The sequence below is a fragment of the Manis javanica genome, chromosome 3 (assembly GCF_040802235.1).
Source record: "Manis javanica isolate MJ-LG chromosome 3, MJ_LKY, whole genome shotgun sequence".
Lineage (NCBI taxonomy): Eukaryota > Metazoa > Chordata > Mammalia > Pholidota > Manidae > Manis > Manis javanica.
Genome location: NC_133158.1, coordinates 176,734,314 through 176,753,856, shown reverse-complemented (window position 1 = coordinate 176,753,856; position 19,543 = coordinate 176,734,314). Strand labels below are relative to the sequence as shown.

At 45.1% G+C, this 19,543-nt stretch overlaps 1 protein-coding gene across 9 annotated transcripts in view; it reads left to right on the top strand.

Moving 5' to 3' along the window:
- Positions 1 to 10,308: 10,308 nt before the first annotated feature.
- ZNF660 (zinc finger protein 660) overlaps positions 10,309 to 19,543 on the top strand; it is a 76,639-nt gene continuing 67,404 nt past the window's right edge. For 5 of the 9 annotated variants that reach the window (XM_073232435.1, XM_073232434.1, XM_073232433.1 and 2 more), the window contains exons 1-3: positions 10,324 to 12,730; positions 14,274 to 14,816; positions 18,485 to 18,653. In XM_073232435.1, the coding sequence (XP_073088536.1) occupies positions 12,713 to 12,730; positions 14,274 to 14,816; positions 18,485 to 18,653 (730 nt within the window). In that variant the 5' untranslated portion in view covers positions 10,324 to 12,712. Of the gene's footprint in view, positions 12,731 to 14,273; positions 14,817 to 18,484; positions 18,654 to 19,543 lie in introns of all 9 variants that reach the window. The other 4 variants (XM_036996242.2, XM_073232431.1, XM_073232436.1 and 1 more) reach the window with 4 other exon arrangements.

The following is a 19,543-nucleotide window of genomic DNA, read 5'->3' as shown; positions in this document are numbered from 1 at the left end:
CTTTCAGGCAGTTTAGGGAGGAGATAAAGAGCTTTGTCTGAGTCTGCTGGGTCTTGACTGCCTTCAGCACAAAATCCTCATGCCAAAGTGGCCTCTTTGGGGGTGGCAAAGGAGGTGGGGAAGGTGTGCTTGTTCAGAACCCCTTCAAGTGTTTGAAGCTGGTCCTATGACAGCTTTCCAAGGTAGGCATGATATCCTATGAAGCTTGCCAACCATAACATTAAATAAGTAAGGGTTTGGATTAGGCACTTTAAGTTCTTTTTGAAATTGATTGGCTATTAGAGTGTCTTGCCAATAGGTTTCAGCCCCAGACAAGTTCCCTATGAATTCAATGAGACTGAGGGATGACAATGGAATGTTCTTGGGGTGAAAGGGTTTATTATCCAGCTTGTTCTCTGGCAATAGGTGAAGCACTAGAATTATGTCTTCATCCAATAGTCTGCAGGTTTGTAATCTTCCTTTGTCTTTGCCTCCACCCAGAGCACTGGGAAGAGCTCCTTTATATAGTGACTCAGTCAATACTAGCTCATCGTCTAGGGTGTGGAAGCAGTAGCCTAACAGTAGGCCAGTTATACCATCAAGTTCAGATGAGGATCCTGGCCATAGGAACCTTCACTTTATCCACACTCCACCACTGCAGTACTCTGCCCTCAGAATCTAAATGCTCTCAATCTCCCACAACGGTACCCATGCGAGAAAGCTGTAGTGGTGTAACCAGATTCCACAACAGCAACAGAGGATAACAACAACAACAACATAGGGAAAATGACAAAAATTAAGATACAACAAGATTTTGATACAGGTAACAAAAATTATAATAATCCTCAAGACTGAGAAGGTTATTTCAGCTGTATTCAAAATCAGTTCTACTTAGATGAGTTCATAACTCATACAGTGGTACAGATAGGGAGCTCTGTGACCCCGAGTGAGTAACAGGTTTTTTTGCTATGGTGTATGCCCAATTGTCTTGCCAATGAGTTTCAGCCCTGGGAAAGTTCACTATGGATTTAGTGTGACCAAAGAAAATGACAGGAAAATGTTCTTGGGGGTGAAAGGGTTATACCCAACTTTATTTCCAGGTGGCAGGTCAGTCACTAGAATTCCAATCACTCAGAGCGAGTCTGCGTGCAGCAAGCCGGTCTCTGCCTCTGGGCCCCTCATCCACACAGTCATCCTTTGGGCTTCTCTGCACAGCTGTCCTCCACAGCCATCCCACACAGCTGTCCTCTGGGCCTCTCTGCACAGTCATCCTGCACAGCCATCCTCTGGGCCTCTGTCCCCAGCGCTGCCACCACTCCAGCCTCTGCTCTGCTCTCCTGCAGCTTTGCAGCCCTGCCGCCATGTCACCCCAGAGCACTGGGCAGAGCTCTTTTTATACAGTCAACAGCCATGTACTGCCTACAGGTGTGCAGTGAGCTAGTCAACCAGGGCCAGGTGAGAATTCTGGCCACAAGAACTCTCATTTTATCCACACCAATCTACAAAGACCTAGGTTTTAATGACACCAACATAGGTAAATTTTGTGCATCAGATACGATGCATGCAAGAGAGTGGTCCAGTGATAGGACCATGGCAGGAAGGGGGTCCCATCCGGGTATAGTATACCATATCTTTGCCCCTCTCCCTGTGGGTGTTACTGAGGGGTCTATATATAGTGCTACTGGAGGTGCATGCACTGGCCATAATGATAAAACAAAACTCCCTATTAAGATGCTCCTACCTTCTGGCCATTTGGCATATACTACTAACGACCTTTAGCAGCCACTCTGCTGTTATTCCAGGAATACACAGGAGGCCAGCTTCCAGGCCTTATCCCCAAGGTTTCAGGAGAGCCAGTGATCATTGGTCCATGTGTCAAAAAGTCCAAAGCCACATCCACTCAATAGAGACTCCGGGGTTCAGTGCAGTTGGTGCTGGCAGCAAGATGTTATTCTGGTGGCCGAACCTCAGCTTCAGTGACTGTTCCTTGGTTTGTACTTGCAGTTGTATAGGGGAGGCAGCCATATGTGTTAGCAAGTCTACAGGGCTCAGGACTCCCTTTCAGGGGTCTCTTGTTCAAATGCTGTACCATGGTCCATAAGCGAACTGACCATCCCCGCAGACTATTGGTATCTGACTTTACCCCAGATTTTAACAAGCCTTTGTGCCTCTCTATCATGCCTGCTGTGGTAGACTGTATGGCACATGAAACTTCCATTTGATTCACAGCTGTTGTACCCATTCATGCAGTGTATGTCCAGTAAAATGGGTGCCCTGATCACTCTCAATTACCTGTGGTCAGCCATAGGCGGCAAAGAGATGCTCCAGGCCTCTTTTGGTCATCTGCTGGTCTGAACAATGGGTATGAAAAGCAACCAGAAGTCCAGTAGCTGTGTCCACACAAGTCATCACATACCGATATCCTTCTGACACAGGTAGAGGCCCAATATAGTCTATCTGCCACCTGACGAGGGGTACAGGCCCCTTAGCTATTGTCCCATGTTGCTGTGGAACTTGGTTTAAGTCCCTTTTGGAGCACATGACACACTCCTGCTGGGCTCTACTAACTTCTTCAAAGGTCAAAGGCAAGCTCACCAACTGGCTACAGCCCGCATTGTCTTTTGCCCCATCATGCAACAAATGCTGATGTAACCACTTGGTGACATCAGAGGTAGGCTTTCCTTCTAACCAACATATCTGGGTCAATTTATCTGCTTCATTATTTCCTGGGGATGCCAGTGGCAAATGACCTGTCACATGATATGCTGGAACTGTTTTAGCCTTAGAGACCCACAAGTCTTGCCAGAATTCTTGTCTCCCAAGGGGTCAGTGACCAATCAGCCAGTTGGCATGGTACCAGGTTGGTAGCCACAGGGTCAAGCCCCAATAGATAGCCCAACTGTCAGTGCAAAGAAATATAGGGGAGGGCTCCTGGCTGATCACAAGCCACATGTCCCACAACTCTGCCCATTGGTTGCTCTTCCCCTCACCATTTTCCATCATATTGTCTCAGTCTTAGGATGGAAAGCTATGGCCCTCCATTATGGGGGCTGCCCATGGCTGCAACCATCTGTGTACAATGCATCTTCAGGGGCTCTTCCCTCCCAATAGGGACTCTCTGCTACTAATGGTCCAAAAGCAAGTTCTTCCTGCTTTTCACTAGTATATGTCACTGGCCCTAACAAGCTTTGGCATTCTTCACTCAAGGGGCTACTAGAGAGGGCACTATGCTGCTGTAGGTAAGCACCCCACTTGGCTAGTGTGGGCGTTTGTGCCACACCACACCTTGGATTTTGGGTCCAGTCTCATACCCACCCCAAGATGGGATAGGTGGTTATTACCTTTATCAGGTAGCAAGGCGTTGCCAGCAAGGCGTGATACATGGCAACCAGTGTTTTGCTGTCAAAGTGTATCGTACCTGTGCCCTTCAGAGTTGTGACCAGAATCCAATAGGTTGGCGAGTTATTCAAGCCACTGCCAGAGACCCCAGCCATAAACATCTTCAGTGACATGAACGTCCAGCTCACAGGGCCTTGATGGGTCTATCACACTCAAGGACTGTATGGCCTTGACTGCCTGTTTAGCTGTAGTAAAGGCAGATGCACATGTCTCATCCCAGTCTCACCTGATACAAGGGCTTCAGAATTTGTGCCAAGTGTGGGATAAACAAATACTCTTCAGTAGCCTAGAAGACCCAGAAACTCCTGTAGCAATGCTACAGTTGTAGGGGTAGGAAAAACCTGGACTTTATTTATAACTGCTTCTGGTACAACTTTATCTTACCCAACCAGACAACCCCCAAGAATTTGACAGATAAACCAGGTCCCTGAACCTTGGTGCTGTTCACAGCCCATCCTTTCTCCTGTAAATGTTACAGCAGTCTAGGTGCCGTACCTTCTAGATCTGAAAGAGAATCAGGTATGAGCATGACATCATCAACATAATGGTACAGCAGCACCGTTGGTGGTTTCTCCCACATAGCTAAGTTCTGGGCTACAAGTCCAAGACAGATGGTGGGGCTGTGGAAGGATGGTGAAAGTCCATTGCCGTCCCTCCCACATGAAGGCAAACTGTTCCTGCTCAATGTAAATGGAAAAGAAGACATTAGCAAGATCTACCACACGAAGGTATGTTCCTAGTTCGTGAATGAGGTATCCATTAGGTCTGCAATAGAGGGACAACAGCATGCATAGGGGGTATGATCTTATTCACTTCTCTGTAATCCACAGTCATATGCCAGGAGCTGTCCGGCTTTTTTACTAGGCACACTGGGGAATTGAAAGGACTATGGGTGGGCTTTATAATACCCACCTTTTCCAGCTCCTGAGGAGTTTCTCCAATTTCTTTATGCCCTCCAGGCAGTTTGTATTGTTTGGTATTAGTCACCCGCTGAGGCACAGGGAAAGCTATGGGCAGGTACCTAGCATGTCTCCTCAGAACTGCCTTCACCACATGTACTCTCAGTCTGACCTCACCTGCAGTGGTCTGCACCATAGACCCTACAGTATGTCAATTCCCAAAATATACTCTGGGGTGGGCCATATATACACACTATACTCCTTTGGTAGTAGACGCCCTACTCCCAAAGGGATTTGGGCTTGTTTCGCTCTGATAGCCTTACCTCCGCATCCATCTATGATAGTGAAGGTCCCGGGGAACTGATCAGGGTTACCATGAATCAGTGAACATTTGGCCCCTGTGTCCACCAGAGCCAGGACACGTTGTATGTTCACTGGGGACCAATGGATAGCTATTTCAGCATGTGGCCATCGGTCTCCCCCTGGTCCCTCAGGGCAGATACCTTGACCTTTCTCTCAGTTCCCCAATCACCTTCCTGTGGGGGCTCAAGTGAGGTTGGCTCAGCAGAAAGTCTTGTAGACACAAGTTGGACTCGTGGCTCTGTCTCCTGCCCCTGCCTCTTGGTCTTAATGGCTGGAAATGCTGCTCTGGTTTCAGCTGTTGCCAAAGCTCTACTAAGATCCTATTTAACTTCCCAGCTGATTTCCATTCATCTGCTACTGCCCGTTTTAAATGAACTGACATCTGGGTCCTCGTAACCTTCATGGGGTCCTGTAATTCTTCTTGTAAGTAGCAGAACTTATTTCTTTCCATGTTCTCATTGCTTCACCATCCCCTAAGTCTGCTACTGTATGTGTAACATCGCTTATGGGGTGCCCTAAGTGAGGGACAAGAATGGCCACCAGAGACCCAAAGAGGGATGTGGGAGCCGTTTGAAGCACAATATTTCTCACCCCTGTAGTGAAAGTTTCCTCATCTGGAACATGGTTCTCTGGGCTATAGATGGCATTTCTTATGCCTAGCTCCCCTAACACCTGTTGGAGCTCAGCATACATCTGCCATCTAACAGGAGAGGATGGCAGATCACCCTGACTGGGCCACACAGCACATTGTGCAGCCATAAGCCAATCGAGGAGGGAGTGACTCCCTGGGGTCTGTTGTGCATTTTGCAATCGCTGCCTCAAGGCGGGCTTTCCCATCTCTGATCCTGACGGAACCATTCCATCCACCCCTAAGTCCCACAGACGCAGGAGCCAAGCTGATATTGACTCCAAGGGCTTCTGCCTAAACTGGGAGCCCAAATCCACCAGCTCAGCCTGAGTATAGGGACAGAGCATAGAGTGCTCCATGACCTGGGGAGGAGGCTCCTTTTCTCCTCTGGGAACTTTCAGCTGCTAGGTCTTTATTTTCTTTACAACCAGTGGGCATGCTTTTAATACAGGAGGGGTCAGTGCCTCTGGCACCACCCCTTCATCCTTCCCCAGCTCCTCCATTTTCGGGGCTGATGGCACCTTTCTCTCCCTTCCCCTGAGTGCCTCCTCTGCTACAACCTTTACCTTTTCTACTGTGCCTCGCAGCAATGCCAGCTCAGTCTTCAGCAGCTCTCCTACCTTCACCTCTATGCTTCGCAGCTGGTGTTCTCATGCCACCTCTGCCTGTGCTTCCCTCGGGAGTTCCTCTTCTTCCTGATGGTCTTTTCCTCCTTCAGAGCACCTGTCAGCATTGCTGTCTCATTCTGTAAGGAATCTTTTACCTCTTCAATGGCACCTTGCTGCTGGTGTTCTTGTGCTGCCTCTTTTTGTATCAATACCATTTCCTTATTCAGGGAATCCACAGCAGTTTGCAGCTCACATTCTCGTGCCACCATTTCTTGGGTCTTTCTCAGGAGCATGTCCTTCTCTTCTGTAGACTTTTAATACTGTGAGAAGCAGCTAACCCACAGTTCCTGCTGCCTCACAGGCACTCTGTTTCTCAAAAGACCTACTCACTGTACCAAGGGCCACCCCTACTGCCTCAGGTGTCACCTCCGCTTGCCTCCAGTCCTGGGGTGGGGCCCAGCCCTCTAGGAGGCAAGCCACTTCAGACTACATACCCACTGGGGGACAATCCACTGTCTCCCCATTCACAGGGGCAGCCCGCTGAAGCATCCCTTCCATAAGGGCAGTCTGTCTTTTTCCTTGGTCAACAATGAATCCTGCCAACTGTCACCAATTGTCTTGCCAATGTGTTTCAGCTCCGGGCAAGTTCGCTATGGATTCAGTGTCACCAAAGAAATGACCACCTACCTCTTTTTAAAAAATCATTGTACTTCTAACCTTTGCCTTTGTTTTTATTTATTTACATATATATGTTTGTTTGTTTGTTTATATTTTGGTATCATTAATATACAATCACATGAGCAAAATTGTGGTTACTATATTCCCCTTATTATCAAGTCCCCACCACATACCCCATTACAGTCACTGTCCATCAGTGTAGTAAAATGCTATAGAGTCACTACTTGTCTTCTCTGGGTAATAGGACTACCTACCTCCTCTTTTACCAAGCTTTATTGTCACCATGGCAGGTAGAGCTTTTGAACCCCATCCACATCTGTGAATGCACATCTACATGTAGCAAGCCTGCCTTCCACAATACACCTCCAAGCATAAGTGCCTGGCAGTCACCCTTTTATACAATAATGGCTCATTGCCAGTATGGTTTCTACATCCATCCTCAAATCTGGGTGAGGTTGGCAGGGTTCATCTCTCTACAGACGCAAGGGAAAGTAAAGGGAACTAACATTTAATCTTACTCTGCACCTTACTTTGTTTTTGATTTCTTAGTGATGTTATCCCATTTTAGTCCTCACAACCACCTAGAGAGAGGTATCTCCATTTTACATTACAGATAGAGGAAACTGAGGATCAGATAGATAAAGTCCCATGCCCAAAATCACATGGTTAGAATTGGTGACATCATCAAATTGTTTGAACACTGCCAGCTGTGCAGAAAGGTGCTGTGGCTTAGCCATCACCATGGAAAGGCCTGACTCACTCCTTAACTGCTGTTTTGCTTCTATTCCCACTCTATCCAAAGCACATGTAAGTGCTCTCATACTAAATGAGAAGATGAATGAGTGGGTGAGTGATGAGACATTCTGTTGGGAATCCACTCCATGCTGTTGTGCCAGTGATTCAAGACCTTTCCCCAAACTTCAAGTGCCATTGCTGTGGCCAGGATCCATCTGCTGAGGATCTTTATGTAACAGCTGCCCACAGATTATCCTTGCTCAACCAGCAGAGAAGACACAGTCTATGACTGAGGCACATACAGCCCATCCAAACCACCTTTTCAACAACGTAGGTCATTTGTAAGCTTCCTAAAACAGGAGAGTGGCCCTGGCGGTCCAGGGAACAAACAGTTCTCAAAGTGTATTCTGGAGACAACTGGCATCCCCGGGACACCTTCCAGGAGTCCACAAAGCTCAGACTGTATTCATAATAATAATCATATGTTACTTGCCTCTTTTACTCTCATTCTCTCATGACTGCACAGTGGAGTATACAGAGGCTACATATCTGTCATATTACAAGAGACTAAATGCAGCTGGAGCGGATCTGAGAATCCAACCAACTTGTATTAAACCAATATTTAAAGAGTTGCAAAAATGTAAAACAGTGCCATTTTTCTACTTTTTCATTTTAGAAGTTAATTTTCATAAAAATATGTTGCAAACAATGAAAATATCAACATGTAATGAGTTTACTATTGTTATTTCTAAATACATGAATAAATAGTGACTCACTTTCATTACTAATAAGTAAATCTCAAGAGATACAACCACACAACCAACAGTTGCTTGGTGACCTGAACAATTTTTAAGAGCTTCAGAGGTTCTTAAGACTAAAGAATTGGAGAACTGATGTAGAAGAATGACATTATGAAAGGAAAAAACCCTTCTACTTGGGTGAGAAGGAATATAACTAAATGAAGACAGTTGAAGCCAGTTCAGTAGAGAAAACCTACCTATTGCACCTGCTAAACTATAGGAACCAGAAGGACCATGTCCAGCCTATTTGTATCTTTATTCCTCAGTTAACTCACTGCCTGGCAAATTAATATTTGTTTCATTCAACGTGATACAACTTTGAGGTCTGTGAGGTAGAGACACTTAGGTAGAGACAAGTAGAGAGATGGATGTATGAAGCTGTTGTTTACTGTAGCAGATATTTAGAAGTCATCAGCCTGCGGGAGGTAGATAAAACAATGAGTAGATGAGCTCACTCAGAGAGGGAAAGTGTAAAAAGTGAGATGAAAAGAAAATCAGGAAAACCCTGGAGAACATTAACATAACGGGTGAGTGGGGAAAAGCTTGGTTCATATTGAAAGCCCAGTACTTCTTTGATGCTATATACTAGGAAGGGTGAGTCAAAGAAGTAGAACTGAGAGTATGTTGCTGAAGTCAAGTAATAAGGGAAGTTCAAGAAAGTAAAAATATCCCGGTGGCAAATACTTTAAGTTGGCTTTCTGAATATCTTTTCTAGTCCCTACTCCTTGACTTCCTTTATTTTAGAGCTGTGGGTGTCCAGTATGGTAGCTACTTGCCACATATGACTAATAACTGAAATTAGAAATTCATTTCTTCAGGCATACTAGCTACATTTCAACTGTTCAATTACCACATGTAGCTGGTGACTATCATATTATTAGAGCACATACAGAACATTTCCATCATCGCAGAACATTTTATTGAATAGAGCTACTATAGAGGCCAGAAACCTAAAATATTCAGTCTTCCAGGTTCTCTTAGAACTAAGAGGGGCCAGTTCTAATGTATAAGAGAAAGTCCCTGATGAGGGTGTCCCTTGTTGCATAACTGTTTTATAGCCTTTTGGGGACAAGACTTGACCTTCCCCCTCGGTTCTGCTTAGCATACAGATGCAATGCCTAGTGGCTTTCAGGTTTCTGCTACTGCTCAGTGCATTATTCATTGATACAGAATTTGGAACATGTAGTACTCCCCAGGGGCATCTATAGGCATTTTTTATTGTCACTACTGGAGGTGGGGTCCTACTGGCATCTAATGGGTAGAGGCTAGGGATGCTCTTAATATCTTACATGTATAGGACAGTCCCTCCTCCCCCAACAAAAAATTGTCTGATCCAAAAGGGTTGGGATTGAGAAACCCTGAAGTAGTGGGATGCTGCTGACAACACTGGTTATACAGTGGAAAAGCATTTTTTCACATGTTGCCTATTATGATGCAAACAACATGCTCACTAAAGCTGTAACATTAGAGAAGATGTCAGAAAAGACTTGGAGTTTTGGTGTGTGCTGTTTACTGCTTTCAGCAGACAAAAGTAGAAATTAAAGAGAATAAGGCTTTTCTATTAACTGCCCGGAGTTTTATGAGAATCCCATAAATTGGATCCAAAGAATATGCATAGTATATTGGATGCAGGGAATTTGGCAAGAGAGAGAAGAACTGGACTGAGTTTATTTAGATTTGGATGAATTTATTGCTCTAGGTGCATTTATCAGAGATTTTGGACTTGAGTGGACTGAAGTGGCACATTGTTCACTTGATTAGTTGACTAAAGACTGTTTTAATAGCACATAGCCAGATTTTCATGTCTGCTTCTGCATTCAATCTGCTGGAGTATAACAAATATGTATATGTAATGATAGCCTGAATAAATGAAACTGACATCCCAGAAACTAGTTGAAGTAATGTAGACTGGAAGCCAGCTATAAGAAGTTCATTTTTATACAGTGTTTATAGAAATTGTTAATAGTTAGTATTTGTTATGAGTTTTGAAATTAGAAGACATCACAGCAGAGTGGAATTATTTGGAACAGAGGTGTGTGGTTAGGGCTAATGAGATAAACCAAATACTGGAAAACTCCTAAAAGTAAAGATACATTAAAACTTTGAGGGGGGTAGGATCTAGAGAAGATTTATAGCATTTGTTGGAATCCAAGAAGCAAAGAGCAAAAACACAAGACAAATTCAAATACACAACTGACCTTTGCACATTGAGAAGCTCCTACCTGGCTTTACTCTTCAATCTTTATTTTGCATCCCATCAGTAAACTTGATGTCAGTGGTTAAAACACAAGCCCCTCTAATCCTAAAAGGTATTTAGAGAGGAATCAGATTTTTCAGTTTCTGCTCAGAAGAAGAAAGCCAAAAATGGAATTAAGATGATTGGGGAACAGGCCCAACTCATTTCAGGTGAGTAACCCTGGGTACAGATTTGTTCCAGGCACTGCTAGGAAAGAAAGGAGGAAACAATACTCCTGTCCATCTGCTACTGGGGAGAATCCAGTTGGCCCTTCAGAACGCCTCCTCCAAGGAAGGAGGAAACATCCACCAAGGAGTTCTGCCTGCTTAATCTGAGAAACAACAGTGTGTGGATCATTGGTGTTATAGGGTAATCTGCTAGATACTCTTCAAAAAGAAGACATAGACTTAGCCATGGAAGAGCCCCAGGGGAAGATGAAAGCATCCTGCAGGAATTTTCAAATTCCTTGGAATTTCAGGGCTCAGCTTCTTCTTGGCTTCCTTCCCATTGTTCAACTAGCAATGTAGAATGTAAGTAGCACCTGTTTTCTAAAACAGTGGAAGAAAAGGATCAACAGGGGACGTTACAGTCATTTACAGATATACAGATTTTATATGTCTAAATTGGAGATTGCATCACTTTTTGTTAATTCTCTAAAATTTACAATAGGAAGTAATCTGGACTAATAACCTGTCCCCAAATGTGTATCTCTTGACAAATGATCATGTTGTTCCCTTTCCCTCCACACCTTGAAATCCATCTTTAAGTCTCAATTCAATGCTGTTCCCTTCAAGACTGCCTCTGAGCCCTTTCAAAACCAGTCTCTTCCTGGGCTCTCTGAACTTCTCTTTGGTTGGGTGTAACATATGGACTTTTGTTAGTCATTGGTATCTGCTTGCCCCTTGTCCTTGATGTTTCCAAGGTCCAGTCTTACCAGTCTCCCTCCTAGAATCCAAACAGTTACTCGCATAGATGTCTTCTCTATATTTGTGTAGTGCTTAATAGGATATGTCAAAGCTTACAATTTACCTCACTTAATCCTCCCAACCCTGAGGGGTAAGCAGGCAGATTTTTTTCCCATTTTACAAATGAAGAATTTAAGACTCAGTGGATACATAATTTGCCCAAGGTCAGAAATCCCAGATGGAAAGTGGCAGAGCTAGGGTCTGTCATACTCACAGGCTGGAAAGAAATTCCAGTCTATGTTTGAGATGCTTCTGGAAGAACTTGTACTTCAAAGTTACGGTTCAACAATACCCAAAAACTGAAAGACTACAACCAGTAGTGTCAAGTTTATAATTTTCAAGACCAAAACTATGTGTTAGGGGAATCAAAGTCACAGACACTGGCTCAAAAAAAGAGACAAGGTCTCTGGAATGGGAGGCAGGAGGTGTCGGTTCATATTGCTCCATGGGCCCAGCCCATTCTTCCACCGGTAAACTAGGAATGTGGTAGCTGGACCGGCTCCTCTGAGGATGCTTGTGCGGTCCAGGAGCGCTTGCTAACAACCCTGGTAGCTGAACGCTGTGGGTAAGATGGGCTGAAAATGCTCCTTCCACTTCAGAAATTTGCAGCAGGAAGGTCCAGTAAGAAGGCTGGTGGTCAGGATGGCAGGTTCTGGGCGGGGATTTGGCCAGAACAGAGTACAGGAGGTATAACGCCCCACTCTCCCAAGACCACTGTGGTAGAACCACGGAGAAGGAACCGAAGGAAGGAAGCACAGAGAACCAGGACGGTACTAAGTGGGGAGGTAGAGGCACTGCATTCCCATCAAACGCCATCACGGATGCGCTGGGATCCCTGGCAGGTCCCCGCCGCTCTTGGCCTGTCTCCCCATCTGAGTCACGAGGGACGGTCCATACCCAACGCCAACTGTGGACGAGTGCAGCCCGGACTTTCTAAGCTCTGAGAGGGGTGTATACGCAGCCTGGAGCCTCAGTTGAGCCCCGCCCTCGTTCTCCTAACAGATGGCCCGTCTTCGCCAGGGAGCTACAGCGTAGTCTGCGCTCCGAGCGCAGCCAGCCCTCCAACGTGCGAAGTCGGTTCACACTGCTCCACGGACTCATTCCTCCACCGGTGAACTAGGAGGTGCGCGCCCACCTACGCAACCGATACTTCCGGGATCCTGGAGGACCGGAAATGATGACAGATGGACGAAAGTGGGGCTGTTTTGTTCCGGCACAGCCATTGTGTTTGCTTCTGCCGGCAGCGGCGGTGTCAGGTTGTGGAAGGGTGGCAGGCCCCTGGCGCTGGTGAGCGGACTCGCGGCGGGGATGGAGGCGTTGCCGGGCCCAGGATCGCTAGGCTGGATCTGTGGCCGTCCGCGGCGTTGATGACGCCGGCTGGGCCCACGCTTCGTCCCCGCGGCCGGCGGTGCCTTCCCTGTAATGTCCCGAAGCTGCCAGGTACAGAGCCGCCTTTGTACCTTTTCGCCGATTAGTCGAGCCTCGCACGGAGCCGCGCACCTGCGGGTACAGCGATGAACAGGGCAGATGTGGCCAGGTGAGCGGCGCCGTAGAGGCCCGGTTTAACGCGAAATGTAGGCAGATGTTTTCCCAGTCTTGCACTGAGAGACAGTACGAAACATCGGAAGTGGGTCGCACAGTCTCAGAATTTCAAATGTGGGGTCTGACCTGGAGACAAAAATCCAGATTTGGTAAGCTGTTGAGAGCAGTATGAAAAATTGGAAAGTGACCAGAACTTTCTACAGGTGAGGGATCTCAGCAGAATGTACAGGTTAATTTTAAGTCCATCTTTGTCTTTATAATGAAATTGAGGCCTAGAGAGAAGTAGCTTACCAAGGGTAAGCTAAGATGCATGATGAATTGGAAGTTACCACTAAGATGCTGATTTTCAAACAGTTCTACAATATGTAAACTGGATACAAGTTCCCCATTTCACTATCAGCTAAATGAACCATATTCGTTTACCAATATTCTTCTGTGCTGTGTACACACACGTGTATAAAGATGTAAAGGAACCAGACCTGCTGTCATCCCAGAAAAGGAGAGACAGCTGTGTAAACCACAAACACAATGTGAGAAGTACTCTGGCAGAGGTTTAAAGGAAAACGGTACTGTATGCTTGCTGAGGCAGTAACCACACTTACGGCTGGAGAAAGCAGGAAGGCTTTCCAAGGCAGGTGGATTGAGTAGAAAAAGGTCTGGCATTTTCTGACTCCATTAGGTTTCTTTCTTTTGGTAGCCTTCCAGCAGTTGGTGGGTGTGAGTGGCAAGTTGTGCATAAACTGTAAATAACACTGTTGCAGTGAGAGGTACAGAGAGAGGCTACTAGCTCTCTTCCTGCATGGGGCAATCAGGAGAGCCTTCAAGAGAAAGTGGTATGTGTTCTATGTCTTGACAAATGAATAGAGTTTGTCAAAAGTTGAAAGGAGTAAGAAAAGTCCAAATAGGGAAAGAGTATATGTGGCTTCTAGCTTTGTCTTTAGGGCTTTAGTCCCAAACTTATCTTCTTGTGCATGTCTGTCATGATAGAAGTACAAGAGTTTTGAGCATGCACTTCCAACATAGGTTTGCTTATCAATTTAAGACATGTACTATTTTACAAATTTCAATGCATGTTAAAGAACATATACTAAGTAGGAGTTAAATAACTACTTATAACAAGTATTTTTTTATGTATCCCACATTTGGAGATTATTGCTGTCTTTCTAAGCCTGGATGCCTGGGGAGAGTGGTTGAGTGTGTGGCTAGAACAGAGGCCTAAGCCCAGGATGTAAAGGGCTATGAGTACTAAGCATAGACATTCAGGTTTATTCTGTAGGTGATGGGAGCCACTGAAAGTTTAAGAAGAGAATCACTAAGTGAGACACTTAAGAGAGGCTGCTCTGGTTGTAGTCTTTTTTCCTGGAATGTTGCATTTTTTTATCCGTTCAGCCAGTGGCTGAACACTCTGGGGACTCTGATTCCTCTCTTCATGTTTTTATAGGTGACCCTTCCATCACTCCACACCCCCAACTCTGAAAAAGGTCTCCTGAGATCTGAATTACAGATCATCATTTTAATCAGACAGATTTGCAGCTGCAACAGGCTGCTTTTGGGGATCACGATGGCCACCCATGGCAGGGGAACTTTAGGAATCATCCCTAGGGGTGCTGTCCTCCAGAAGCAGGAGGGCCTTCCAACCGTGAAGCAGGAGCCAGAGAGCCAGATCTGGGGGCAGGGCTGCAGCCTCCAAAAGAACCATCCTCCTGTCTGTGAAATTTTCCGGCTGCACTTCAGGCAGTTATGTTACCATGAGATGTCTGGGCCGCAGGAGGCACTGAGCCGTCTCCGGGAGCTCTGCCGCTGGTGGCTGATGCCAGAGGTGCACACCAAGGAGCAGATCCTGGAGCTGCTAGTTCTGGAACAGTTCCTGAGCATTCTGCCCAGGGAGATTCGGACCTGGGTGCAGCTGCATCACCCTGAGAGCGGTGAGGAGGCTGTGGCTGTGGTGGAGGATTTCCAGAGACACTTTGGTGGACCAGCAGAGGTGAGCAGTTGAGCCTGGAGTAGCATCTAGAACCAGTCTGTAGTGCTTGGGTTAGCCTGGCAGTAGGCATTCTCCATTCCCTACTCCAGGCTGGTTTGCCTGTAAGATTCCTGAGCCAGTTCCATGGATAAAAGGAAAATGATTTTGTGTTCCAAGGTAGATAAAGAGGCAAATCCCAGCCAGGCTCTGTGAATCATTTTGAAATACTGTGTCATGAGCCTAGCTTCAGCCTGGAGAGCCACATAGGACTCCTGGCAGGCAGAAGATTTGTACTCTGGTTAGAATGGAGCAGTGTCATTAGGAGAGGTTGATCTTTGGATATACTGATAACATGGGTTTTTTGAGAAGTTCTTTTTATGCACTTCCTTAGACTACTCATAGTCAATTCTCTTTCTTCCTGCCTTTTAGTTTCTTTATGAGAGGTGACATTTCTGGGCTTCAGAGTCATTTGTTCCTTTCCTAGCTTTCTAAGCCCAGCTGGGATCTTTTGCCTCTTTACTTCTTATTTTTATTTTTCCTATTTCCTGGAGCTCTGTCAAGTTTAAATCCAAGGTAACTCAAATCAGAGGAGAAGTTGGGGAACCAGCAGTGTAGTAACAATGGGAAATCTGTCTTTAAGGCCATAGAACTAACTAGCTCAGTAACCATGTGTAGTAGGGTTCAGCCAGAGAAACAAAACCAGTATATATAAATATTACATTTACATTATGGCTAGAAAGTGCATTATGTGATTGTGGGAGCTGGCAAGGCACATCTGCAATCTGTAGGGCAGGTTGGAAATCTCAGGCACAGACTGAAGCTGCTGTCCACAGGCAGAATTTTTCTTCTTGGAACCTTCAGCTCTGGTTTTTAAGGCCTTGCAAGTGATCAAATCAGAGCCATCCAGATTATTTCAAATAATCCTTTACTTAAACTAATGATGGATTTTAATATATACAAAATACCTTCACAGCAACACCTAATCCATCCTAAATTTACACATCGAAAGATGATCACAGCATGGATAAGTTAGTCTCTCTTGAGTCTCAAATTGCCCCCTGTAACTGAGTGGGGTGGGTTAGAGTCCCGCTCTTTCACTCCTTTGTGCTTTACCAGTCCTGCCCACTACACTGAGGAGATATGTACTAGACAAGAGAGTCCCCTCACATCTCAGCAGATGAAACCCAATGGGGCAGATCCAGCATGGTTTATTGAAGTAGAAGTTACTGTCTCCTTTTTCTCTGCTATGGAAAACCAGTATATGAAATTTCCTGAGTACCCAGCATATAATTTTATTCAATACTTTTAAAAAAAATGATTGCTTATTTGTGCCTTTGGAATCAGTTTCAATTGTTTGGAGTCCTGGGGCTGTTCCAGGAGTACTAGCCACTGCGCATTTGGCATTATTGCGTCCATTTCAACTAATATTTCCTTGTGTAAACAAGTAAACACACAGGAATAAAACAACCATTGTCATGGTCTAGAAAGCAACTAGGCCCAGCCATGGGCAAAGATAAGTGGCTGAAGAAGTGTTTAAAGTGCCATTTAGTGGGGACAGTGGAAGGAAAATTTCCTTTTTCTAACCTTCTTTGGCTTAAGCAGAAAGGAGCTCTCTCTCCATTAAAACTCGATCTTTTATCCAGGGAGCCTCAGAAAAAGATGACTGAGTTACAGACCCAGGAGAGTGACTAACAGTTGATAGGGTAACTGAACATGATGGCTCCAGCCTATAAGGAGGGTCTTTGGACTCCATTCTTACTTTGCCATTATTGTAAGCTTAAGTTTTCTGACAAGAAGACGTTAGAACAGGACTGTCTTTCCTCGCAAGGGCTCAGAAAATGTATTTATGGCTAAATGAATAAACAGGCTTTTTCATGGCAGTTTGCAAGGAGTAGATGAAGGAGTATCAGGGCAGATCAGTCATTCTGCCTGGCAGGAGTGAGCATGCATGTGTGTGCACACTGGGGACGGAGGGGGTTGTAGAGTGATCCCTGCTGGGCTGCGGAACCATGCAACTTAAAAAATGCTTTTATGTTCCGTATCTTATTTCAGCTTCTGCTAGGCTTACAAAATAGGCAAATAGTAATCATTACCTCCATTTGACAAGTGATTACGAGTACAGAGAGTTTAATTGACTCATCTAAGATGACCGTGAGTTTTCTCTTTGTTCATGAGATTTAGCCAGTGTGGTTATTGCTGATTAACACCAAGTGGAAGAATCAGAATTTTCCAGCTCTGTGGACTCTAAGCCACTAGCTTTTCCCTAGTACCTCGCTGTAGAATGCCATCTTAGAATGAAACATGGAATGGGGTTCTCATGCCTGAGAAGAAAGGAAACTTATGAGTCTGAGTCGTTGATAATGAGCAGGAAATGTGCCAGGATTTGTTGGTGAATTATAAGATTGTATTGTCACAGTGTGGTTACCTATCTTCTGCCACTACGCACAGCTGCTGTATTTAAGAGCTGTAACTCTCATAAGAACCATCCAGTGGAGAACCTGGGAACCACAGACCCCGGGGAGCCTCTTAGTCCTGCCCACTATGCTGGAGAGACATCCACTAAAGGGGAGATTCCCCCACATCTCAGCAGATGTAACCCAGTAGGGCAGATCCATCATGGTTCATTGAAGAAGTTATTTTCACCTTTTGCTCTACTGTGTACATGCCAGAGCGAGTGAGTAGGTGATTTATCTTTTAAGTTTTCTGCTCCAAATGCTGGTAAAGATAGTAACCGTGAGGGGGAGGAGTTATTTTGATGACAACAAGCAAGGGTTAGAAATAAAAGGTCTATACTCTGAGGTATTCTCAAGGTCTCTAAAGATTGGTATTATCTGATTCTCTTTGGCTCTTTTATCTAAATTATTGGGGAGGGATAGTACATATTAAAAACTGAGTTTGCGGATAATCTTTAAAACAGCAAATATAGAGAGGAAGTCAGCAAATACTAATTGAACACCAACGTTGGGCCAAGCATTGTTCTCGGAACTAGTGATTCTTGCCCTCGAAAAGCACATATTTTATTAAGGGAGGAATAGACAATGAAGGTTTAAATAAGACAAAAATTAGTACATGCTATATAGAAATATAATCAGATAATTCAAGAGAAAGTGACGGTCCTTGCTTTGTCAGTGAGGTCAGAGATTGCTTCTCTAAAGAGGAAACCCTTTTGCTAAGAGAAATTGGAAAATCTCTCTTAAGGTTCATCAGCTGCTGTTCTGGGAATTGCTTTAGCTGTCAGCCTCAGAAGTATTGTTCGTGCACACAAAGGTACACACACCTATCATTTTTTATTTCCTTGGTACTTCTGTACCAAGTACTTGGTACCAGTCGGTTTCTTCTGTAGACTAAGGTCATAGGGAATATACTGAATTGCTTTCCTGGCTCCTGATTCTAGATGGTTCTTCATAAGCAAATTTTGAGTCTGAAGAAATGGCGAAGTGGAAATGACTGTATAATCTGGGCCTCAAGCTCTTACCAGGAGGGTCTTCAAACTCTCAACAAATGGCAACTAGGATTGTAAGCTGTAGATCCTGCTTTGACAGTTTTTTCCCTAGTAGGTTGTACTGGTGGGGCTGGAAGGACACTGGCTGTTTTGTCCCTTGCTTTTTTCTGGAGAGTGCTCCTTAGAGTTTTTGGTTTCCTTACCTTCAAGGTGCTCTTTTGAATACATTGTAATTTCTCATCTCTAGGTTTCAGTTCCAGCCCAGGAACCGGAAATGCATTTGGAGGAGACAACAGCCCTGGGTGCAATAGAGGAATCTCCTCCTACTTCACCCCTCAGTGAGGATTCAGCTCTTGGAATCCACCTGGACCCTCCTCACCATGCAGGGCTACACCACTTCCCCCATGGGCACCCTGGTACTCACCCCTCCCCCCAGCCTCAAGTTACAACTCCCTTCTCATCTCTAAGTCTCCTTTCATTCATCTTACCATGTCCACCCTATTGGAATCCCTCATTGCCTTGCCCTGTGTCTTCCTTCCCTAGTGTCTTTGTTCCTTTTGCTTTTTCTCCATTCATGTATTTGCAAGTTATTCTCAAGCACATGTCATGTGAAAGGCACTGTTGGGAACCACAGAAATAAGGTACATCATTACTGCTTTCAAAGAGCATCCAGTTGGCAGAGTTAGTCATGCATGCAAGAAGAGGCACCCTTGTAAGATATGTAGGGGTGGTATCTGTCCACAGGCATTCAGTGTCCTCACAAATGAACAATGTGGACCATATAAACTGAGCAAAATCACTATGGGCTGGAGTAGATAGGGGATGCTTCATGGAAGAAGTAGCAGTGGGAAAGCTGGGGAGAAATTAAAGAGGAGAGAAAAGTGGTAGGCACCAGAACAGGATATAAACAAAAGATTATAAGTAGGGGTTCCTTGGATCAAGTTGAGATGGGGTCCGGGAGGACTGTATTTGGGAGGCTGGAGTCTGCCTGTGCAGGGCAAAGGATTGAGGTGAGGAAGACTATGGGCAGAGGGTGATGAGTTAGAAACAGTATTTTGGAAGAATAACTCTGGCTTGTGACAGCACTGTGGATTGAATGGGGAGACCACTGACCAGGAGCTTGAGTGGGAGGCTAATGTAGGAGAATGGATGTGAGATAGTTATTACTTGAGTGGGGTTGAATGGAGTGAAAAGTTATAGATGTGATACTGAAGGACAATCCATAGGAAAACAGAAAGGACAGGGAATTAGAAGATTTTCCCAATATCTAGAATCATTGACAGAACTTGGGAAGTCAAGAGAAGAT